Source organism: Pteropus medius, unplaced genomic scaffold (genome assembly GCF_902729225.1).
Source record: "Pteropus medius unplaced genomic scaffold, Ma_sr-lr_union100, whole genome shotgun sequence".
Classification (NCBI taxonomy): domain Eukaryota; kingdom Metazoa; phylum Chordata; class Mammalia; order Chiroptera; family Pteropodidae; genus Pteropus; species Pteropus medius.
Genome location: NW_024350922.1, coordinates 1,613,938 through 1,634,735, shown reverse-complemented (window position 1 = coordinate 1,634,735; position 20,798 = coordinate 1,613,938). Strand labels below are relative to the sequence as shown.

The following is a 20,798-nucleotide window of genomic DNA, read 5'->3' as shown; positions in this document are numbered from 1 at the left end:
TAATTTTCCCTTGAAGCACAAACTCGTCCCTACACTCCATGACCTGTCTCGCCCCACTAATACAAGCAGGGGCTTTGCCCTGTACACTTCTGGATCCCAGGACCTAGAATGGTGCCCCGCACACTAGCACCAACAAGTTTTCGTTGAACCGCCAAGTCAACCGTGGAAGCAGTAAGAGGTAGCGTCTGCGGGACTTTAGGTCCCAGCCCTACCCCAAATAAAAACACAAAGTCAAAAAGTGCGTTTACTGTGCTATCTCAGCTCCAGAAGGAGTCTGGCCCCGCACGTCTCCATTTGATAGGTGCCCAAAGCACCTTTCTATGCGGAAATCTCCCCGAACCTGCTACTGAAGGACAAGTGGCTGACCTGCTTGCTTTGTCGGCCTCTACTCTATAAACACCGTTTACCATCGTTATCTTAGCAAACTTGGGCTGCTGTAACGAAGTACCACAGAGTGGGTGGCCCAGACGACTGACATTATTTCCCGTAGCTCCGGAGGCTGGACATCCAAGATACAGGTGCTGCAGACGGGGTAACTGGTGTGAACCCACTTTCTGGTTTGCAAAGGCTGGACTGGCTTTCCTGGCTGTGGGCTTACCCGTGCTGGGGAAATTCTGTATTTCAATGGAAACTATGCTTTGTCTAGAGCACACCCTTCTGTGTTAGCTGATCGTGGTTCTCTGGAATTACTTTCCACAATCGTGGTTCTCTGGAATTACTTTCCACGTCCTAAACTGGGGATTACAGAAAGCAGTGCAATCATTCTTACCTAGAGAGACATGCAAATGAATTCTGCGGGGGGCGGGGGGGCACACCCTCTCTATGGAAAATCCAGTTTTGCCTCCGTTCACATATTCACTTCAATATTCCTGACCTATAAAAGTGCCTCATCTCATGTTTCTTCGCTGAGACTTGAATAAAATCTTTAACACTTTTACCTCTTGAAAATTCTAAACATCCGACCACACGGGAGCTGGGTTTTTTCAGTGCAACGAGGTGACCGGACACCGTGCCCCACCCCAGGCAGGCGGGGTCGCTTTGCCAAGTATCATCCATCACTTCCTACTTTTTTTTGTTGTTGTTGTTCTAATAGTTCTTGTACCTGCCTTATGTTCCTTCTCTCCAGCACCTCCACACAGTTAACACTTTGGCAGGTGGATCGGTGGTTTTCAAACTAACGTTGGTCAGAATCAACTGGAGAGCTTGTTCAAACACAGAACACAGGGCCCGACCCAGTTTCTGATTCAGCAGATCTGGGGCGGCAGGGGGCCGGGGACGGGGTGGAGGCCAAGAAGCTGTCTTTCTAATTAGTCTCAGGCAATGCTGATACTGCTGGTCTGGGGACCACAACGGAAAGGTTAAAGGGTAAGTGGGTGTGGAGGGTCTCGGGGGTTCAGGGCTGCCGTCGGGTGCACAGGCTTTGGCTTCAGACAGAACTACGCTGTCACCCCCACCAGGCCTTCCGAGGCCCCCTCTTTAGTGCTCTTGCAGCCCTTCCTGCCCAACCCCCCTCTGCTTTCCATTTGTCATGTGTGTGGCCCGTGGTCTGTCTCTCCTTTCATTGGGCCCTCCTCCTGCAGTCAGGATTGGGGGAGGTGTAGCAGGAGACAGAGCTGAAGAGACGGGCCTGGGAGAAAAGACTGTGACCCCAACATTTTGCCCCGATGTGAAGGATAAGCTGGAGATCCCCCAAACCGAACTTACACAGCCTTCTAAATTTAAAAACATTCATATCCCGCGTTTCACTAACAAAAACAGCAAGCGCAAGTTCCTGAACAATCTGAAACAGTATCCTAACTAAACACGGTGACTTTAGCAGAGCCAACACCTGTGCACTCCAGACACATCCTGGCCATCCCATCCAATCAGATGTGTGTCCGGTCTTTTACTCAGTGTTTCTTAGGGACTAGGGGCACTGGTGACCACAACTGAGGCCTCTGTTCTCGTGGACTTTACAATCTGACACTAACGAGTGACTGCAAAACTGATTACTTACACAATTATTTACACAATAGGTTTCAATCATGTGCTGGGGAAAAGCATAGGGTGCCGGTGCTAAATGACAGGAAGGAGTCCTGGGAGGCTTCCTTGAGGAGGTGACAGTGGAGCTGAGATCTGGAGGCTAAGAAGGAGGGGACTAGGCGGAGGGTGAGCGGACGAGAGCATCCCGTGTGTGGCAGCAACGGGTGAACTGCAGCTGGAAAGACAGGGTCAGGCCGTGACGAGGAAATATGGCTTCATTGTGACACCAGCCTCCTCCACGCTTCCCTTCCAGCCATCTCCTACCAGGTCTCCATGCGCCTCGGTCGGCCCTACTCGGATCTCTTTGGCATAGCTGCCAGAATGATCCTTTAAAAAGACACCAATGTGATCACGTCACTTCCCTGCTTAAAGCACATCAGCGGCTTCTCACCTCCCACCTCACGAACACACCACTCTTATCTTCACTAACTGAACCCCCACTTTGTTCAGGTACCCACGGCTCACCGACCCCACCCCGGCCGCAGCACTGGGTCTGACTGATCTGTGGGGACCCCCGCTCACTTCCCGGCAGTGATGGGTTCAAGAATGGGGAAGTCAAGTGGGCGAGGGAGTTTGGAGAAAAGTTCCCTCGCTTTCAGGGAGAGCCACAGGAAACCACTCCGTCTCCCCCCAGACAGGGAGGAAGTGCAGACGGCCTGGGACTCTCGGCAGCCAGTTCCGAGCAGAGGGAAGCAGACCTGGGGCCAGCAGACAGAGAAATGGGAAGAGCCCGGGTCCTCAGCGACCTCACCAAATGCTTAACCAACCCTAGAGCCTGCCTTCCCCCACGCTTCCTGTTAGGTGGGACACCGCATCTTCCCGTTTAAGCCGGTCTGAATCTAAGTTTTGTTATTTGCATCAGATGGCACTTCGATGCTTTTAATCCGCAGAGAAAGGCTGTTTGGACTCCTCTGTCTGGCTTCTCCGCCTCGTCTCACTCCTCCAACTGCTACCCACGGCTCCAGTCACGCCCAGCTTTGCGAAGTTCTCGTCTTCATCCCCCTGCTTGGAGTGTCCGTCCAACTCCCCTAGGGCTGGGAAACTCCTACTCGTCCCTCAGAACCCAGGCCGAGGGTCACTTCGTATGTGAAGCCCTCTGACACCCCTAAACAGGTGTCACACAGAGGGTCCTCATTTTCTGAATATTTATTATCTTGTTCCTGGGGAGGTAGCAATTTTATCGAAAGACAATCCGACCAACGAACAACTGCTAATTTTGGTCCCCACTATACATTCCTCTATGTTGAAAAATTCTACCTGTCGCCATCCTTCACTCAAAGATCGCTCTCTGCAGATAGCTGGATTCGATGCAAATAACAGGCAACAGACCAGACTGCTGACCACAGTTGCAAATCGTGCAAAAGAGATGAGACTTCCCAGAGTCGATGACCCGAAACTGGGAAACTGCTGGAATCTGGCAGTTGCACCGGCTGGCGATTGCCATGTCTGAAGAAGCCGACCTGACTGACGGGAGCCCTCGTTCCCTTTGTAGCGAGATATTTACCAGACTCTCTCTACTGTGTCAGGACACGTGCCGGCTGCTATGGTAATCGCCAAGAGTAAGACAAGCCTTCTGCCAATCTTTTAATCTTATACTCGTTAAAGATACAGTAACCATGCGCAAATACACCACAGAATTTGATACGGTGGTAACAAGGAGCAAACAGTAAGGTAGGCCGACGGCTGTGTGAATGAGTCTCCAAATTTGCCATAGAAGAGTGGTCGTCTCCTAGAAAGGACGCTCTGTAACTGCACCGGGAAGAGCACGCCCGGAGTACACTCCTGAGAGTGAGTTCCCTGCCGCCACGATCTCATTACAGGACTGGCCCCCGGCCAGGTGACTGGACCAAGGGCAGACGGCTGACCCAGGCTGGGCCAATCGGATCCTCATCTGGGAGGTTGGACGTGGAATTCTAACTATTTAAGTGGATGGCAGGAGAAGACATGGCTCAGCTAGAGGGCTGTAGAGAGAAAGAGGAAGAGGAAGGAAAGCAGACAGAGAGAGACACATGTTGGAGGGGGAGGTCCGCGGGGCGAAGGGGAGCGCCTCGGGCCCCGACGGCTCCCAGGGACAGGTGCCCGTCTCCCGCGACGTCGGCTGGAAGGCCTGCCCTTTGGATCCGCGAGAATCCGAATCCCCCCAGTGAAGCCCCTTCATCGTCTGTCTGGGCGTGTGTCCACGCCTTACAAGCAAGATCCCCATTTCGAAGAATGAGCTGCCGTGGCGGAAGCAGTGGAGCCAGACAACATTCGCCAAGTGCCGGGCTCTGTTTTACGAACTTTATACGTATCCGTTTCCATCCTCATGGCTCTTTGAGACGGGTACAAACGTTATCCCCATTTTACAGACGGGGAGACGGAGGCTCAGAAGCCACATAGTAAACGGCAGGGCTGGCTCCCATGGCCCTTGTCGCCACACTCTGGTCTCAGATCTGCCGGGGGATGGACGTGCGCGTATTTTAAGTGTGGTTTTTCTTTGAAAAACAAACAAATAAAAAGTGCGGAAGGTGCACGCTGCTTTTTAGACGCGTCGCGCCACCTGAGGCAGTGGCAGCACCATGACGGCTCAGCATCTCGACGGCGCTGTGCGTGAGCATCACACTCCCCGGCCCGAGCCAGCGTCTCGCAACTGTCCCGCACACTAGGGGTGCGGGCTCTGACGCCACCCAGGAGTTGAAAGCTGAGCTTGGACCCTGGACTGCATTAGGTCTGAGTTTAAATCCTCGCTTTGCCTCAGAAGAGCTCATTAACTTTCCTGAACCTCAGTCTCCCTGTTATAACATAGAGACGATGATGATGATGATGATGACGACGACGACGAGGACGTCTCTCTCGTGGGGTTGTGAAGACCTAATGTGACGATGGGCTAAAGTGTCTGCCAGGGAGACCTGCACCCCAGACATGGCCGTGCCTCACGTAAATGCACCGTAAACCACAGGTACTGCTCTGTGTCCCCATCTCCGCCATCCCTTTTCCTGGAAAAAGCACTCTCGATTTCCTTGGGAACGACTTTTCCTCCACTGGCTGTCACCCCGAGGGACCCCCTACGCCTGGGGAGGAATGGCCACGTGACCTCAATCAGGCCACTAGACTCTGCTCTTCCTCGAGAACCTTCGGCCCAGTCATGCGGCACCGGGGGCGAGAACACGGACAGGGAGCAGCCCCGGGTCCCAGGCCCATCTTCTCCAGCCCTGGTCTCTGGCTTCCCGTCAGGCCTCTGGCTCTCCCACAGACTAAGACTCCCACAAAATCAGACCATCCAGGAGACCACAGTCTCCGCACAGGTACGCAGGCGGCCTCGCTTCCCACCGTGCGAGCAAAGAACTTCAACCAATACACCGTTAAAGCAAAGATGAGGTCTCCACAAAGCGAGACAAGTTCCTGAGTCCCCTTCCGGCCCCGGATGAGAGCATGTGTTTGCTCTCTTGCTGGGTGACGATGACCCCAAAGCCAGTGGCTTTAAACAGTGGACATGGGTCATCTCCCAGTCGGCGTATCAGACACTCGAGCAGCTTCGCTCAGTGGCGGTGGCCCGTGACACTAGCCAGGCTGTGGCCACCTGAAGGCTGGTCTGGGGCTAGAGGACCGAGCCCAAGCCAGGCACTGCCCTGGCCAATGAGGGAGGCCTCACTGGCAAGAGGCTGCCACACGGCATCTCCACAGGGCTGCCTGAGGTCTGTGTGATGTGGAAGTCAGCTCCCTGCAGAGAGGGACCCGGGGGACGAGATGGAAGCCACCCCGTGTCAGCAGTCAGCTTGTTCAACCTGATTCCAAGAGGGGCGAGAGCTGGGCCATCTGAGGTTGGCTGCCACATGGGGCGGGGGTGGCCTGGGAGCCCTGGAGGAGTCTCGGCCGCCAGCCACCACCCTCCTTCACCTGAGCCGTTCCTATCCACCCCAAGCACACCTCACGTCAGAAGCCCGCAGACAGTGACTTACAGGAGGCGGATATGAAGAAACAGATGCAGAACAGGCAGAGTGAAGGTCTCCAGTCCAAAGACCGGTCTGGAGAGCTGGAAGAGAGGGACAGACAGGTGTTCGGGGAGGGAGACACGAGCCACCCAAGTGCAAGGACAGAGCAGTGTGAAACGTGTGTGCTGCCCCTCGGCAGCTGGGGGCCCTCTCCTCGTAGCCCCAAAGACAGTCTGGCGTCCAGTTCCGCCCTGCTCATCGATCATCCTCGATTGCTCCAAGTCCAATGGGGGCCTGAGAAGTGGAATCCACGAGTCTGGGCTGCTGCCACATGTGACGGGCTCCAGTGTGTTCCCTCAAAACCCGGGGGTCGCAGCCCCACCCCGGCATCTCAGAATGGGGCCTCTTTGCAGCTGGGCCTTTAAAGAGGTGAGTGAGGTCAAACTGGGCCGTTAGGGTGGGCGTCCATCCTATCTGTATCCTCGTACAAAGAGGACGTTTGCACACAGGTACTAAGGATACAGAGAGGTGACCGTGAGGACAGCAGAAAGCAGCCATTGGCAAGCCAAGGAGAGGTCTCATGAGCATCGAAGCCTGCGAACACCTTGATGTTGGGCTTCCGGCCTCCGGAAATCAGAAAATAATTTTCTGCTGTTTGAGGCCCCTCGACCCCGACTGCAGTATGCTGTAGCCCGAACACACCGAGACACGAGCTGCGTGGGCCACTCTGAGAATGGACTCCCAACCCCCGCTGCGGGCTGCGGGCTGCGGGCACAGAGCCAGGATGAGACCCAGGCCTTCCCCCGGGACTCGGGCTGAAACGGGACCGGCTTCCCTGGCCCACGGTGGTCAGTGCACCTGCATGCGCCCAGACTGTCCCCACTCTGGGTCCTCGTGCCAGCTCCTCGCCGGCCCAGGGCGACCTGCCACCCAGTCCCGAAGGCAGCGTCCACGCGCACAGGTTCCCAGGGCCAGCTCCGCCGCCGTTTGTCCCGTCAGCTGCACAGCGCCTTCTGTATTCGCTCCCGCACTTCCTTGGGTCCCAAGGACACCATCATCTCGGCGACAGGGGGTCCTTGCTACAAAGAGACAAAACGTTGACTACAGTGTACATGGCCCGTAGGAGTCACTCCCCGGGCCACCCCGACACGGCCACCTGCACCCCAAGGAGAAGAGTCTGCATCTCACTGTCTTTAAGGGCCGAGGCCGAGCCCCAGGCCTGCTCTTCCTCTGCTGTGTCTGTCACCCCGCTCGACAGCCAGCTCCCTGAGGCACGAGGGCGGGGCATGTGTGCGTTCGGCACTACTGTGCCCACTGGGCCTAGCTCGGTGCTCGCACACGGCAGGTGCTCAGCGGGTGGTGTTTGTGGACTAAGAGGGGAGCAGTCATGTTGCCTTCATCTCTGTAACCCTCAGCCCGAGCTCAGTGCCTGCCAGAGAACGTTAGTGGGATGGACACACGAGGGGTGCAGGGAGCAGCCCAGCCACCTGCCCACCTCACCGGCTGTCCACTGAGGGCCACGCGGAGGAGTTTCATCACGTGACTGTGTTTGGTGCCTTCCAGATCGTCTGACAGCTTCTTCAGCTCTGCGTTCAGCGTGTCCTGAGTTAAGCTCCTAGCGGGTCCTTCGAAAAGCCTAGAAGAGGCCAGTCTGTGAGGGGCTGCAAGGCCATGGCACATGGGTGGGAGGGGACACTTCAGAAGACTATCCATCAGCTACAGCGTAACAGTGCAACCACCATTCAAGCCTGCCCGGGGAGCGGGTGGGGTACCATCCGCTCTCCGCCCCTTCCGAGCTGGGGAAGAAAAGACACCGGGAGACCACCCGTGGAGGATCCGGGCACGTGGGCATCGCACGGGCAGGCTGGGCGGGAGCCGTAATGGGAGGGTTTACTGACTGCCACCTCTGCGCATGCAGTCCCCGGGCCTCGGTTTGCTCACCTGTCAAGTGGGGACGACCACAGCGTCTGCACCTCACAGGGCTACAGGGGGGCTACGTCAAAACTCACAGAGCACTAAGCATGTTGGCTGAACGGGTGGTCAGTTCTCAGCAGTGCCGGAACTCACATTCCAATAAAAAGTTAACTATTAGCCAACGCCTATGACACCCATGAGCTCAGACACATTGCATGAGGGCCTAAAGAGAAACCTGGGGTCGAATTAGACGTAGAGCGGACGGATGAAGCCCTCTGGGACAGTGAGAAGCAGCTCCAGGACCGGGGCACGGGGACGCAGCTCAGAGGGGCAGGAAGAGAGAGCTCAGGAGACCGTCACCCCAGGAAGGGCCCTGCCGCCAACTTGCTGTGACTGCCGTCTGCCCAGTTTGAAGCACTTTGGGGCTGAGGTCCAGCAGGCCAGCGGCCACCACCCACCGTCCCGGCCATCCAGCTGAGACCTCACTGTTCTGTTAAAGCTAGACTTATAAAAACGTCCGCCCAGCCTGATTCTGACACAGGACAAGAGCAGGGCGCAGTGGGGGTAAGTGTGCCCACCCTGAAGAGGGACTGAGGCTAGAGCTCGTCACTGCTGCGGACGGACGGCCCGCCATGCCTGCTCTGACCCCGCTGGCTCAGGACGGGTCCGGACAGCCCCGCGCCGGAGGCCGGCAGTGAGCAGAGCTGCTGGCTAGGGCGCCTGGGAGTGCGGGCTTCCTTGCTATAACCCTAGGCTTGAGCAGCTGAGTCCCAACTCGAGACAAAAGTAACTCACTGTGTCATTAACTAGGCCCTGTGATTGCTCGTTACAACATGGGAGAAATAAAGCACTGATAACGTAAAATGTCACATGGGGAAAAAGAGACCCGCCTCCGTGTCGGGGGTGGGGAAGCAGCCCAGCAAGGAGCCGGTGAAGAGGGACAGGTCCCAGGCAGCCAACAATGGCAGCTCAGGACACGTGGGAGTTGGCCCAGAGCGTGGCCCAGGCCGTGATGGGGGCAGAGGGGACTTCGAGTGACCTGGTAGCTTCTGATGGTTTGCGTGTCAGCTTTCCGGCCCGGAGTGCCTCTAAAATCAATCCCCGCACAGACATGGCAGCTAAGACCGCACCTTCCAGACTCCCTTGCAGCTCAGTGTAGCCACCAGACAGGTGTTCTGGCCAGCGGGTACAGGTGGAAACGGAGTAACTTTTAAGCTGGATCCTTAGGGGCGAGAAACACTTTGTCCTCCTCTCCTTGCCCTCTTCCACCTCCGGCTGAATCATGGCTGGCCCAAGAGCCGCTGCGGACCACGCGGACAAGAGCAAAACCCAGGGATGGCCGTGACATGGAGAGAAGCCGCTCGCCCTGAACTGCCCGCTCCGGGCCGGGTGGTAAGGAGCAGTGCACTCCTGGGCCTGGGGGAGAACCCGCCCCCCATCCACTCGTCCGCAGCCTCTGCAGAGTGGCCAGCGCGGAGGAGTGTGGGGCACACAGTCAAAGGGACGCAGAGAGAAATCAGGTCTAGGTGATGTATTTTTTGGCTCCTGCATTAAGCCTCAGTCAGCCCTGTCCTGGCCACCGCGATCGCGCAGACCGGTCATTCCCTTCTACGGCTGTGTGTCCACCCTTGTCACCGACAGCATGCTGTTCCCTCACAGCGAGAACCAGCATAGCTATCTGGCAGGTGAAACAGTGGGGTGATGAGAGGTGGAGCCAGACGGCACCCAGGTGGTCCCAGCGCAGAGCCTGGGCACACCACCTCTTCGGGGGACCCTCGGCTCCTCAGGGCTCCTCCTACCAAGTGCCTCTCACCGGCCACCGGGCTGTGCTGCGGGCACAACAGCCAAGCCCTGGGATAAAGGGGCCCCAGGAGGGAAGGGTGCAGAGCCGCGGACCATGGGGACTCACCCCAGCACGCGCTTGGCGATCACGTCCGCCTTCTCTGAGAGGGCGCCCAGCTCTGCTCGCCCCACGGCCGGGCGAGTCCACAGGTACGAGTGTGCTGGCGACACCAAGTCCTGCAGGCGGCAAATGTGACCCTAGGGGAAGAGGCAGCCACCGAATGCACCGGGGAGAGGGCTGACACACCGGAAGGGGAGAGCGGGGGCCACCCACGCCCCAGTCTCCACACCTGTCTCAGCAGGATGACCCTCTCCACGTAGGCGGGGTCCAGGACAGCGCTGTCCGGCCGCTGGCTCCCGAACGCCTCGCCCACGAGCGCCTGCAGCTTCTGCACCAGCTGATGCCTCTGGGTCGCGTCACCCAGCAGTCGGCGGAGGTGCAGCCTGCAGCAGAGGCCAAAAGAGTCTCTTTTCACTCACAGAAAGAAAGGGGTCTGGGCAGGGCCTGAAGCAGGTGGCTAAGTGCCCTAAGCACCCTGGAGACAGTGCTTTTAAAGCCGAAGATACCGTTTTTTTGTTTGTTTAATGCCTAAAGCACCTGGTCTTCCTAGGCGGTCTCCCATCCACGTACTAACCAGACCCAACCCTGCTTAGCTTCCGAGGTCAGACAAGATCTGGCACGTTCAAGGCATGGCCGTAAACCATAGGTACCGTTTTAAACTAGGAAGAGGGCACGCACGAACGGAGATTTCTGGCTGCAAAAGGCCCCCACTGCCCAGACTTTAGAGCGCAGTGGAGGCGGCCCCGTTTAGACCAAGAGGTCACTCATCTGTAGTCCCTCTGCCCCATGTGTCACCCGGGCCGTCTGCCTGGCCCCTGCAGGCACCCGTTTATGAAGTGGAAGCCGACTGCCAGCTTCCTCGCAGTTTGAGGCGGGGGCTCTGGCACAAAGGGCGGAGGCCGAGGACACGGGTCTCTAAGATTCCGGGCCATGCGACAACTGGAGGGCGGAGCTGCATGAATTCAGTGCTCCCTGTGGAAAAGTTCAGGTTCTTGTCGACTCCAATTATCTGCCTTCCAGAATTCTCCCAACTGCCTGGTTTCTTCCTTCAGAAGCAGGTCCAACCCTGCGGCTAAGCCCCGTCAGTCCTTGGTCCCCTAGGCTGCCTCGAGTAGAGGGACTTGAGGGGGAAAGAGTGAGAGGTGGCGGGCTGAGGACCACCCTGCAGGTGCCTGACCCTGGTCCCTGGCACAGAAGGCAGGCGGCCCAGGGTGGGGACATCCCACGGGCCCTTGGAACTGGACAGGCCTGCAAGTGAGGCCAGCCCACCAGGCGTTCTCAGCAATTCACATGACCACTGGGAGCCCAGGATGGTCACCTGTAATGTGGGGATGACAGCAGGCCTCCCTGACAGGGCACTGTGAGCACTGAGCATAGGCCAGCAGCTGGAGACAGGCAGGGTTCTGAATGAAGGCTGCAGTGTGTCAGTGTGTCAGCGGGGTGGCCAAAACATGCCATGGTTTTTACAGGAATTAAGGAAAAGCGCGTGAAGTTGGTGTTGAGACTGGTCCCAGGGAAAGGTGGCAGCAGGGAGGGAAAAACCGATGACCCCCCGTCTCTGCTTGCGATCCCATAAGTAGGTCAGTACCTGGGACACACAAGTGCCGCGTGACCCTCAGTCACCGTCACTGCTTCCAGACACTAGGACTGCCGCCGCTATGACAATCATTGCTGCTATCCTCGCTGCTGTGACCGGAATGGTCGCAGCGGTGGCTTCAAGGAAGGACAGGTGGACGCGCCTCAGTCAGCACGTGTGTTGCCTTCGCTCTCGAATGCCCCATTCGAGAGCTGCCCGTCTGCTCCGTGAACCGGGGCTGGCCACGTGACTTCTCTGCACCTCGGCTCGTGTGCACAACGGGGCAAAATCACTCAGCTGACCTCACGGGTCTGACGGACATAGATGAAGTGGCAGCCCTGAACACCTGCCGCTGACGTGAGTCCCTGGGCCCACCAAGAAGCACCCGGGAGACCCCATCCCCAAACCAGCGCTCAGGAGGGGCATTAGCGGGTCCTGTCCCCCGAGTACCAGCCAGTCTGCTGGTCTACCGCCCAGGCCCTGAGGCCGGGGCCTGTCCACAGTGACCTGATAGTAACTGTGTTTGGAGGGTTCAGGGGAAAGGACCACTGGGAACACGGGACCGATGCCATGGACGGTGCCCGTCTGGTGTTGGCAGGCATGTGTCGGGGGTTCTGAAGTGGCGACGATCTCTGCCAGGCGTGGGTGGTTGGCAGAGGCCATGCGAGGGGTGGCCAGGCGTGCCATCATGACAGAGCGTGCCCAGCGCTGACAGCTCTTTGCGTGCCAGGCTGTGCCAAGTACCGAGACGGCGCATCTAATTCAGTCCGACTCTCACAACGTGGCACGGGGCAGGGGCGGGGTGGGGCGTCCTGTGATTAGCCCCGTTTAGAGGAGAGGAAGCAGCGGCTTGAAGACCTCAAGTGACTGACCTGTGGGCACTAGACGCCTGGGACCATGGCCAGTACCAGGTATGCGCGGCTCCAGAGTGCACAGGACCCTTTGCCATGGACCGATCCTCAGCAAGAGGGCCCTCCCCCGCCAGGCTCCCCAGGCTCCCCACGCACCTGTTGAACTCTGGGAGCTTCTCCAGGTCCAGCAGGGCAGAGTGGCTGGTGATCCGGGTCAGGTCAAACTGCGCGATCAGCTCTGGCAAGGTCCTGCCCATCTGGTTCTCTGTGAGGGAGGGAGGCCCAGCCCCTCAGCTCGCTCCCTCCTTCCCTCCTCCACCTCCGCCCCACCCCCACTTTCAACCCCAAGGGAGGCTGAGCAGGCACTCTCTGGGTTCCCCACCCCAACCTGACCTAAGGATTCACTTCTAGCTACTTTACACATCAAGGGCCCAAGTGAGCTTTCAAATGCAGAAAAAAATTCTGTCATTAAGGAAAAAAGAGTCTGATGAGAGTCAGGCTAAACCCAGCCTCGCTGCCCGCAGACGTGCTCACCACCCGGCTGTGCCCGGGCACCCCGACCCCAGGGGTCTGGGTGGGGCCTGAGCACTGCACACAGGGCACAAGGCGTAGGGCACAAGCTTCCCGGATGACTCCGAGGACAGCAGGGTGGACTGCGACTGTCCTGGGGTTGCTCCGTCCCTAACTAGCTGGGTGACGCTGGCTACCTACTCCACCCCTGAGCCTTGCAACCCTCTTACAGAGATGATAAATACCTCTCGAGGGTCTCCTAAGGATTAAATACGAGCAGAATGAATGATAAGCAGACTGTTACTGTCGCATTTGAGAAATTCCTCCACAGAGATCACCCTATTCAGTGCCTCTCTAAGATCTGGGCTCAGCTTGGAATGAACTGGGGTCGTGGAAACACCAGTGCTTCTGTCAGCAGATGGACTTGTCCTAGTGGTGACGTCACCGCAATAACCCTGGGAGCTGTGCGTTTCGAGCCTGCAGTGCTGGGCGCCTCACACTCACGAGCTCACTGGACCCTCGCATAGGCCCGAGGTGGACAGGTAGCCCCGTTTCACAGAGGAACAGCTGAGGTTCGGGACCGTACGCTCCTAGGGGGCAGGGGACACGTCCATCTCGTCTGCAGTGGCCGCAGCGCTCAGCAGCACCTGGCTTAATAAATGTCCGTGGGGTGAAAGAACCAGCTCGTGCTGGTTCCCGCCGCAGTGGGCGGCACGGCGAGACTGGGGGCTGGGTGGGCCCGAGCCGAAGGTCCGGCTCCTCGCAGGTGGGGGTACCTACCTGCGAACCCCGAGCCGCAGTGGGTGATGATGTCAAGCAAGGCGCCCGGCAGGAAGCCGGCGGCGGCGAAGCGCTCCAGGAAAATGTCGCCCTGCCTCTTGGACAGCTTGCTGCCATCTCTGTTGAGCAGCAGCGGCAGGTGGGCGAAGCGTGGCGGCTGCCAGCCCAGGGCCCGGTAGAGGAGCAGGTGCTTGGAGGTGGACACCAGCCATTCCGAGCCCCGCAGCACGTGGCTGACGCCCATGTGGTGGTCATCCACCACGCAGGCCAGGTGGTACGTGGGGAAGCCATCGCTCTTCAGGATGACCGGGTCCCCCTCCACACTGGCCACCTCGTGCCGATTCCAGCCGTACACCAGGTCCTGGAAGGCTGGCGCCGCCTCCTCCAGCCGGAAGCGGACAGCGGGCTTGGGGTGCTTGGCCAGCTTTTCGGTCACCTGCCTCGGGCTCAGGTCCCGGCACCGATTGTCATAGCTGTTGGGGAGCAGAGCGGCACGGGGTAAGAGCACCGTGACGGGCAGGAGCCCCGCCTACGTCTGATAATCGATGACCCTGGCGCAAAGCGCAGCCCGACAAGGCGCGAGGACGCTGTTTACGACGAAAGGACAACGCCGCGGCAAATGCAGCGACCTCGTCTAACAGTCACGGAGACCGGAACTCGGGTCATGGTGCCGCCGCTGACGGCGGCGCAAGCTGGGGCCCCCTCTTGCAGCCACGTGACCCCGCACGGCCACATCTTGGCAGGCCCCCACACCCCGCACGTGTGCAAAATGAGGGACGTCCATGTCAGTCCCCACTGGTTTTATTACAAGATCAGAAGTGACATCGGGGATCCTTGATACGGGACTGAGTGCATGACGACGACACCCCCACACGGCAGGGCAACACTACGCGAGCTGAGAAAACACTGTGGACTGATGGGGACCGACCCTCAGGACACGAAGTTGCCCCGTACGTGTGCCGTGCGCTACCGTGTGAATGGGGGAGAGGAGGAAGCACGTGCACTTGTCAGCGTGCACGCAGTGTCTCTGGGAGACATGAGCCAGCTCTAACGCCACTTGTCTCTGGGGAGAGGACCAAGTAGCCAGAGTCAGGGCTGGGAGAGCTCCCCGCACACGTGAGAAAATTTTACTTATTAAAATAACAGAATCACCTTACGAGTCACTGCCTGCAACCTGACGTGGCAGGCGGCTCTGACCTGGCGCAGTGACCCCCGCCTCTTGGTGTTCTTGCCCTTGTGTCACCCCAGTGTGTGCTGGACCTGGTGACGTCCCCACTTCCCCGATTAGGTCCCGCAGGGACTCTGGCTGCGTCTCACCCTCTCGCTTTCTCCCCGGCCCACTCTGGGAAAGCCAGCTGCCACGGAGAAGCCCACGTGCTGAGGAACGGACGTGCCTGGCAGCAGCCGGCGAGGCCCGGAGCGCTGCTGACAGCCTCGTGGGGAAGCGGAGGCGGATCCTGGCTGAGCAGAGCCTTGAGGTGACAGCACTCTGGCCTGGACCTTGACTGCAGCATCGTGAGAAACCCTGAGCCAAAGGTCCAGGTGAGCCGTGCCCAGACTCCTGACCCCCAGAAACTGTGTGGTCTAAAGTGTGGGGTAACCTGCTTTGCGGCACAGCTCGGGGGCGTGTGCGGCCGGGGGGAGCACCGTGGCGGGCTGGGGCTCTCACCGGGGCGTCTGCCGGCTCCTCAGGGCCTCCTTCTTCAGCAGCTCCAGCCGCTGCGGGGAGCAGAAGCAGCGGTAAGCGGCGCCCGTCCGCAGCAGCGCGTCCGCGGCCTGGGCGTATAGCTCCAGCCGCTGGGACTGCAGGTAGGGCCCAGCAGGGCCTCCCCGGCGCGGGCTCTCGTCAGGCGGGATGCCTGGGGCACAGACAGAGAACGGTCCCCACACAGTGACCAGGGTGCTCATGGAGCTGGTTCCCCAGCACACTACCCTCTGGTCCTCCCAGCAGCCCCGAGCTCGGCACCGCCACTGCTTCCCTTCCACGGGTGAAAAGCTAAAGCAGAGGCCAGGGCCCCAGGCCGCGTGGCCTGGTGGACGGAGCTTGGGCGGAGGCGTGAGGCTCCTGTCCACACTCTTCCACCCACTCTTCCGCCTACCCTTCCGCTGGGAAGGGAACTGTCCAGGCCCCGAAGGCTGGGTCCGGGAGAAGCAGTGTGCTTCTGGACTCCTGGCTCTGTCCGTGACAAGTCACCTGGGTGTGGGAGCGCCAAGTGCCTAGTGCCTGCCGGCTGCGTTTCTGTTCTGTGACCCCCGTGAAGCCTCAGAACCACCGTGCCAAGTAGAAGTCATTGTCCCCATTCGTTAAGGAGGATGCTGAGGCACAGGGAGGCCTGGTCATTGTGTGGCCAAGGACAAGGGGCACGACGAGATTCGTGGCCCGGTGGCTGACCTCGAGTCCATGTCCTGACCCACTCACTGTACCGCCTCTTTGCAGTCCTGCGCCTTTCCAAGCCTCAGTTTCCCCCTCCACAAAGTGGTACGAACAGGCAGGGGGCTGAGGACTAAAGGCCCACGCATGCCCGTGACGGGCCCAAGCCAAGGCCCAGCTTCTCCAGGCCACAAAGGACAGATTTAAGCACAAACACTTCCAGGAGGGCAGAGGGGACATGGGAGAGCTGGATGTCGGCGCTGCTAGGTGTGTGTGGGGCGCCGTCGGCTGGGCCCGCACTGCCATCAGGGTTGTTTGGCCCCCCCGCCCCGGACCCCCCGTTTCTGCGCTCTTCAGAAGAGAGGACATTCTAGGTGCCCTGGGGAGTCCCTTCCCCCTAATTTGCTGCGTTCGCCCCGTGAATGCCCCGGGGTTTAAGTGTGACTCTGGTTGGGGGACTGAAACCCACGTTCACGAAGAAGCTGGTGCGGAAATGTTCACGGGAATTTCACTCACAACAGTTAAAGTGAGAACCCAAATGCCCATCAATGGATAAACGCAGAAGCAGGACGTAGCACTGCCACGTGATGACTAGAATCCGGTCGTAAAAAGGAGTGAAGCACCGGTACCCGGTACAACACAGACGAACCCTATGCTAAACAATGGCCAGTCACAAAATGACACAGCGCGTGATGCCACTTAAGGAGCGTCCAAAACAGGCAGACCACAGGATAGAAAGATGAGCGGTTGCCAGGGGGCTGGAGGGGGAGGAGGAAGGAGTGACTGACTGCTGATAGGTACGGAGTTGGTGTCGTTTGGGCTGATGGAAACACCTGGAATAAGGTAATGTGATGGCTGCACACCACAGCGAATGTACCCGAATCTACTGAGTTGTACACTATGAAATGATGGATTTAATATTATGTGAATTATATTAATTAAAAAAAAAGAGTGACTCCCAAAGCGAGAAGCTCTAGAGTCAGCTGCGTTGGGGTGCCTGGGTACCTGCCCTCCGCCCCCACAAATTCCGGGGTGGGCAGCTCAGCAGCCACGCTGCACGAGGGGCTCCAGGTGCCTCACCGCATCCCTCATGACCGGGAGGGTGTCTACAGGCAACCAAAGTTCTCGCCGGGGCCTCGCGGCGTTCACGATCCACCTCCTGCCAAACTGGCTGGCCCCGCCTCTCCAGTGACCGCTCTGCTCACTGGGCGTGGGCCGCACCGGCCTCCTTGCTGCTCCGCTGGTACGCACAGTAGTTGGGTGACCAGCAGTTAGGTTCCACGGGGCCTGTGCACCTGCTGTTCCTGCTGCTCTGCACAGTCTCCCCCCAAGGAAAAAACAGGGCTGGCCCCTGACTTCCTGCAAGTCTCTGCTCTCATGTCACCTGTCACCTCTGCAGTGAAGGCCACCGTATCCAAGAGCAGCACCCCTGGGCTCCCAGCCCGCCCTTTCCTCGGCAGTACTGAGTGTCACTCAGCGTCGTGAAGAGCATGCCTTCAGCAGTTTGCCTCCTGCCCCGACCCACTGAGCACAGAGCTGGAACACTGCGTGGGCCACAGGACGTGACCTTTATGAGTGAATGCCTCTACCTGGCTAACCTTGACTGGGAACCTGCTACAGCCTCCAACAACAGAAGCCAGTAAGGAAATCGGCTTCTGCCCTTTACGAATCCAGAGTTCAGTTAATAGTTTACCTGAGATAAAATACACATCTCAAAATAGTCTTGGTATTTTCTCTTGGGGCGCTTAACTAGTCATACCAGTCTGGCAGGTAGGCAACTGTGGGCCTAGAGGCTGCACTGCACTCCTCCTTGTCCTCCTGAGCCTGGCTGTGCTCAGGGCCGGACCACCCACGAGGAGGCGGACTTCGAAGGCTGCAGTTTCATTGGCTCATGCAACGTGGTTAAAAACAACAAAAGTCGCCCAAATCTGAGCTTAGATTTTAACAGGGAAACAGTCACTAAAAAACAATGATAACAACGAAAACCCAGAGCCTGGCCCCACTGGGAAATCAGAAGAGCTCACCAGCTGGCCCAGCGTTCCCACGAAGGGAACAAGAAAAATCTCAAAACAGCCCTGGAGGTTTACTTCCAGGAGCTTCACCATCTTTTCAGGTGGCACCTGCCACCCTGGATGGCACAAATGTACCCATGTCTCTAGGAGTTCTCCATCCAGGCTCCCTTCCTGTTCCCTCTTCCCTCCGTGGAGCAGGGTCCCTTCCCTGCCAGCCTCACCTGCCCACTCCAGCATGTCCTCAATATTCTCCGCTGCCCCAGGCACAAGGCGGGTCTGGTCCGTGTCCTCCAGCCGCAAAATGAAGCTACCTCCATGCTTCTTGGCAAAGATGTAGTTGTACAGGGCAGTGCGGAGGCCGCCCAGGTGCAAGAAGCCTGATGGGACACAAGATGGGACGTGAGCTGACGGGTTTCGGCCGAGCAGCAAGCTTGCGACAGAATGTCCCAACGATTATCGAAGCCCAAGAAACGGCTACCCCCAGCCCTGTCGCAACTGTCCAGCCAGCACCCAGTCAGACCACCACAGAGGACAGGGGTGGTGTTCCACTGGGGAGCATGTCACTTTGTAAAAAGGCTCCAGCTGCACCCATCATTCTACTTTGAGATTTGCCTCAAGGCCAAGTGTCACCCAGAGGAGAAGCAGAGGATTATTCACTTAAGTTATCACACGTGCATGTGACTTATGCAGATCCAACGATGCGCTTGGGCAAAAAAAATTAATTACAAATTAAAAACGCTGTAATGTGACATTTTGCCTATAGCTTCTACGCACCGTCATAACTAACCTCATCCTACACTTTGGATTTTATCTACTCGAGATTTTTACCTTCAGTGCTGACTTTAAAAACTGACCAAAAGCAACATTCGATTCATGATACTTCTCCTCGGCCAAGTTTAAACTCCTAAGATTTTACTTGTAAATCATTCCCGACTGAAAACTTAAAACGAAGTTTTCCCAGGGCTGTCATTTCCGCTTCCCCTTCCTTCTTTGGTCCAGCCCACAGCCCTGTCTCCACAGTGAGCTCAGCTGCATCTCCAGGTACCGAAGGGAGCACAGGACAGGAAAAGCTCTGATGGGTCAGGCAGACTCAATGTGTGTGACCCTCCAGCTAGTTATTGCAAGGCCACCATAAAACCACTGGTCCCCAAGATAGAAGACAAGGGGTCCAGGAGTCGAAAGCGAGGCCTCTTACATCAAATGGACCTGAATTCAAATTCTGCATCCACCATTTACTAGTCGCTATCCCTTGGGCACTCTACTTTTGTGAGTTTCAATGTCCTCAGCTCTTAGAGGGATCAAAAACAGATATTTGAAACCCTCCTTAAAGGCTTGCTGGGAGGCCTAAATGCTGACCAAAGTACACCCTTCAATTAATTTTAGCTATTGTAATGATCTATGTTGCTTATTGTTTCCTCTGTCTATAGTCTACCGCCTTTCCTACATGGCCTTTTCCTGCAAATCAGCAAGGAAACACGAATTATAATCATAGTAGAAGTTACTGTTTATGAAGTGCTTTCTGTAAGTACCAGACTTTGCTAAGTGCTTCAGCTACATCGGCTCAAACCCATGAAACAGGTACTATCACTAGCCCTGTTTGACAGATGGTAAAACTCAGAGGCTAAGAAGGGGTTAAGTAATTTGCCCAAGACATACATCTAAGAAAGGTGTGACTTGGACAAATTAAGAAGCCAAAAATTTGGACCCAGACAATCCCAGGGCTTGCTCCTCAATGCGAACTGCAGACAGGTACTAGTCTGCAAACTGTTGCTAGTTCACAACCAAGTAAGTACAGAAATTGAGTGTGAAAATGTTTAGAAACTCACAGCAATCTGACAATTATTTTCTGTTTAATAAAAAGGTTCATATTTTGTATGCTTTTAAGGTTTTCATCTTCCTAGTAATTCACTTCTGTTGATTTTATAAAAGTATTGGTTCATAATCGATTGCAAATTGGAAATCCATCCTTTTACCATGGATGGTCTGAGAAGCACTCTCTACAGTATATTGCCTGCCGAGGAAGATCCTGTCACTCTGGGTGGCTGCAACCATGCCACAAAGGTATCCTTATACAGACACCAGGGACCAGAATGAGAGCCTGATCCTTGTGGAGAAGGCAGAGAGTAGCCTCGGTAACAACAGAATTGTGGGAACTGGTGGGGGTCCTGACAAGATCCCACCAGGGTATACACTGGGCCCCTGCCCCGCTCTGTTGGTGCTAAGCTCCAACACCAACCACAGGGCCTGTGCCTCCCCAGATTCCTCTGCCCAAAAGGCTCCTCCTGTGGGCTTCACGGAGCTCGCTCCCTGTCATTTCGGTCTCTGCTCAAATGTCAGCAAGGCCTTCCTGAGCATCCTACCTAACCCGGGTCCCCTGTGCAGCTTCATTTCCCGCATGGCACCCGTGACTGCCAGTATTTTTATATGTGCTTGTCGCGGTCACTACGTGTAGGCTCAAGAGCCAGGGCCCCACTTTCTCGGTGACCACTGTACGCCAGCGGAGCAGTGCCTGGCAGTTTCTACTTCGCACACATTTACCGAACATGTGAAAAAGACCGAAAGAGACGGTACAGCCTAATGAACACCAAGGAACTCCTGGCAATGCGAGTAATTTCCGCTCGTGGGCTCTGTAAAATGGGGTCGCACTGCCCGCCTAGTCTGACTCCACCGGAAGGGGTTCGTTCAAGCGCGTTCGGGGGGCGGGCACGCGACACTGGGCCTCGGCCTGCAGCGTCACGTCCGCCAAGGTTACCTGTGGGGCTGGGAGCGAACCGCACTCGCACCGCAGCCCCGGGGTCAATGCCTAGGCTGGCCTCGCGCCGTCCCAACGAGCGGCCCAAGGCCGCCAGGGGCCTGCCCGGCCGCAGCAGCCGCCTCAGGAGCGCCGCCATGTGGGGTGGACTCGACCACGTGGGCTCCTCGAGCATCACTTCCGGGGACTCCTCCCA

General features: G+C 57.4%; 1 protein-coding gene across 4 annotated transcripts; it reads right to left on the bottom strand.

The window, feature by feature from the left end:
- Positions 1–1,066: 1,066 nt before the first annotated feature.
- Positions 1,067–20,783, bottom strand: EARS2 (glutamyl-tRNA synthetase 2, mitochondrial). 4 transcript variants are annotated; one of them, XR_005648064.1, is made up of 10 exons: positions 20,603–20,781; positions 18,072–18,227; positions 15,137–15,326; positions 13,468–13,940; positions 12,334–12,442; positions 9,980–10,133; positions 9,757–9,887; positions 7,434–7,569; positions 6,792–7,012; positions 1,067–2,349 (listed from the first exon to the last, which is right to left on the bottom strand). XR_005648064.1 is itself a non-coding variant. In XM_039840217.1 (9 exons), the coding sequence occupies exons 1-9, from the start codon at positions 20,775–20,777 to the stop codon at positions 6,929–6,931; spliced, it is 1,587 nt and encodes a 528-aa protein (XP_039696151.1). In that variant the 5' UTR covers positions 20,778–20,782; the 3' UTR covers positions 1,082–6,928. The 4 variants fall into 4 exon arrangements, 3 of the variants coding, with proteins under 3 accessions (XP_039696151.1, XP_039696150.1, XP_039696152.1); XM_039840217.1 differs by having other exon boundaries at positions 1,082–7,012; positions 9,757–9,866; positions 20,603–20,782; XM_039840216.1 differs by having other exon boundaries at positions 1,082–7,012.
- Between the last annotated feature and the right edge of the window lie 15 nt (positions 20,784–20,798).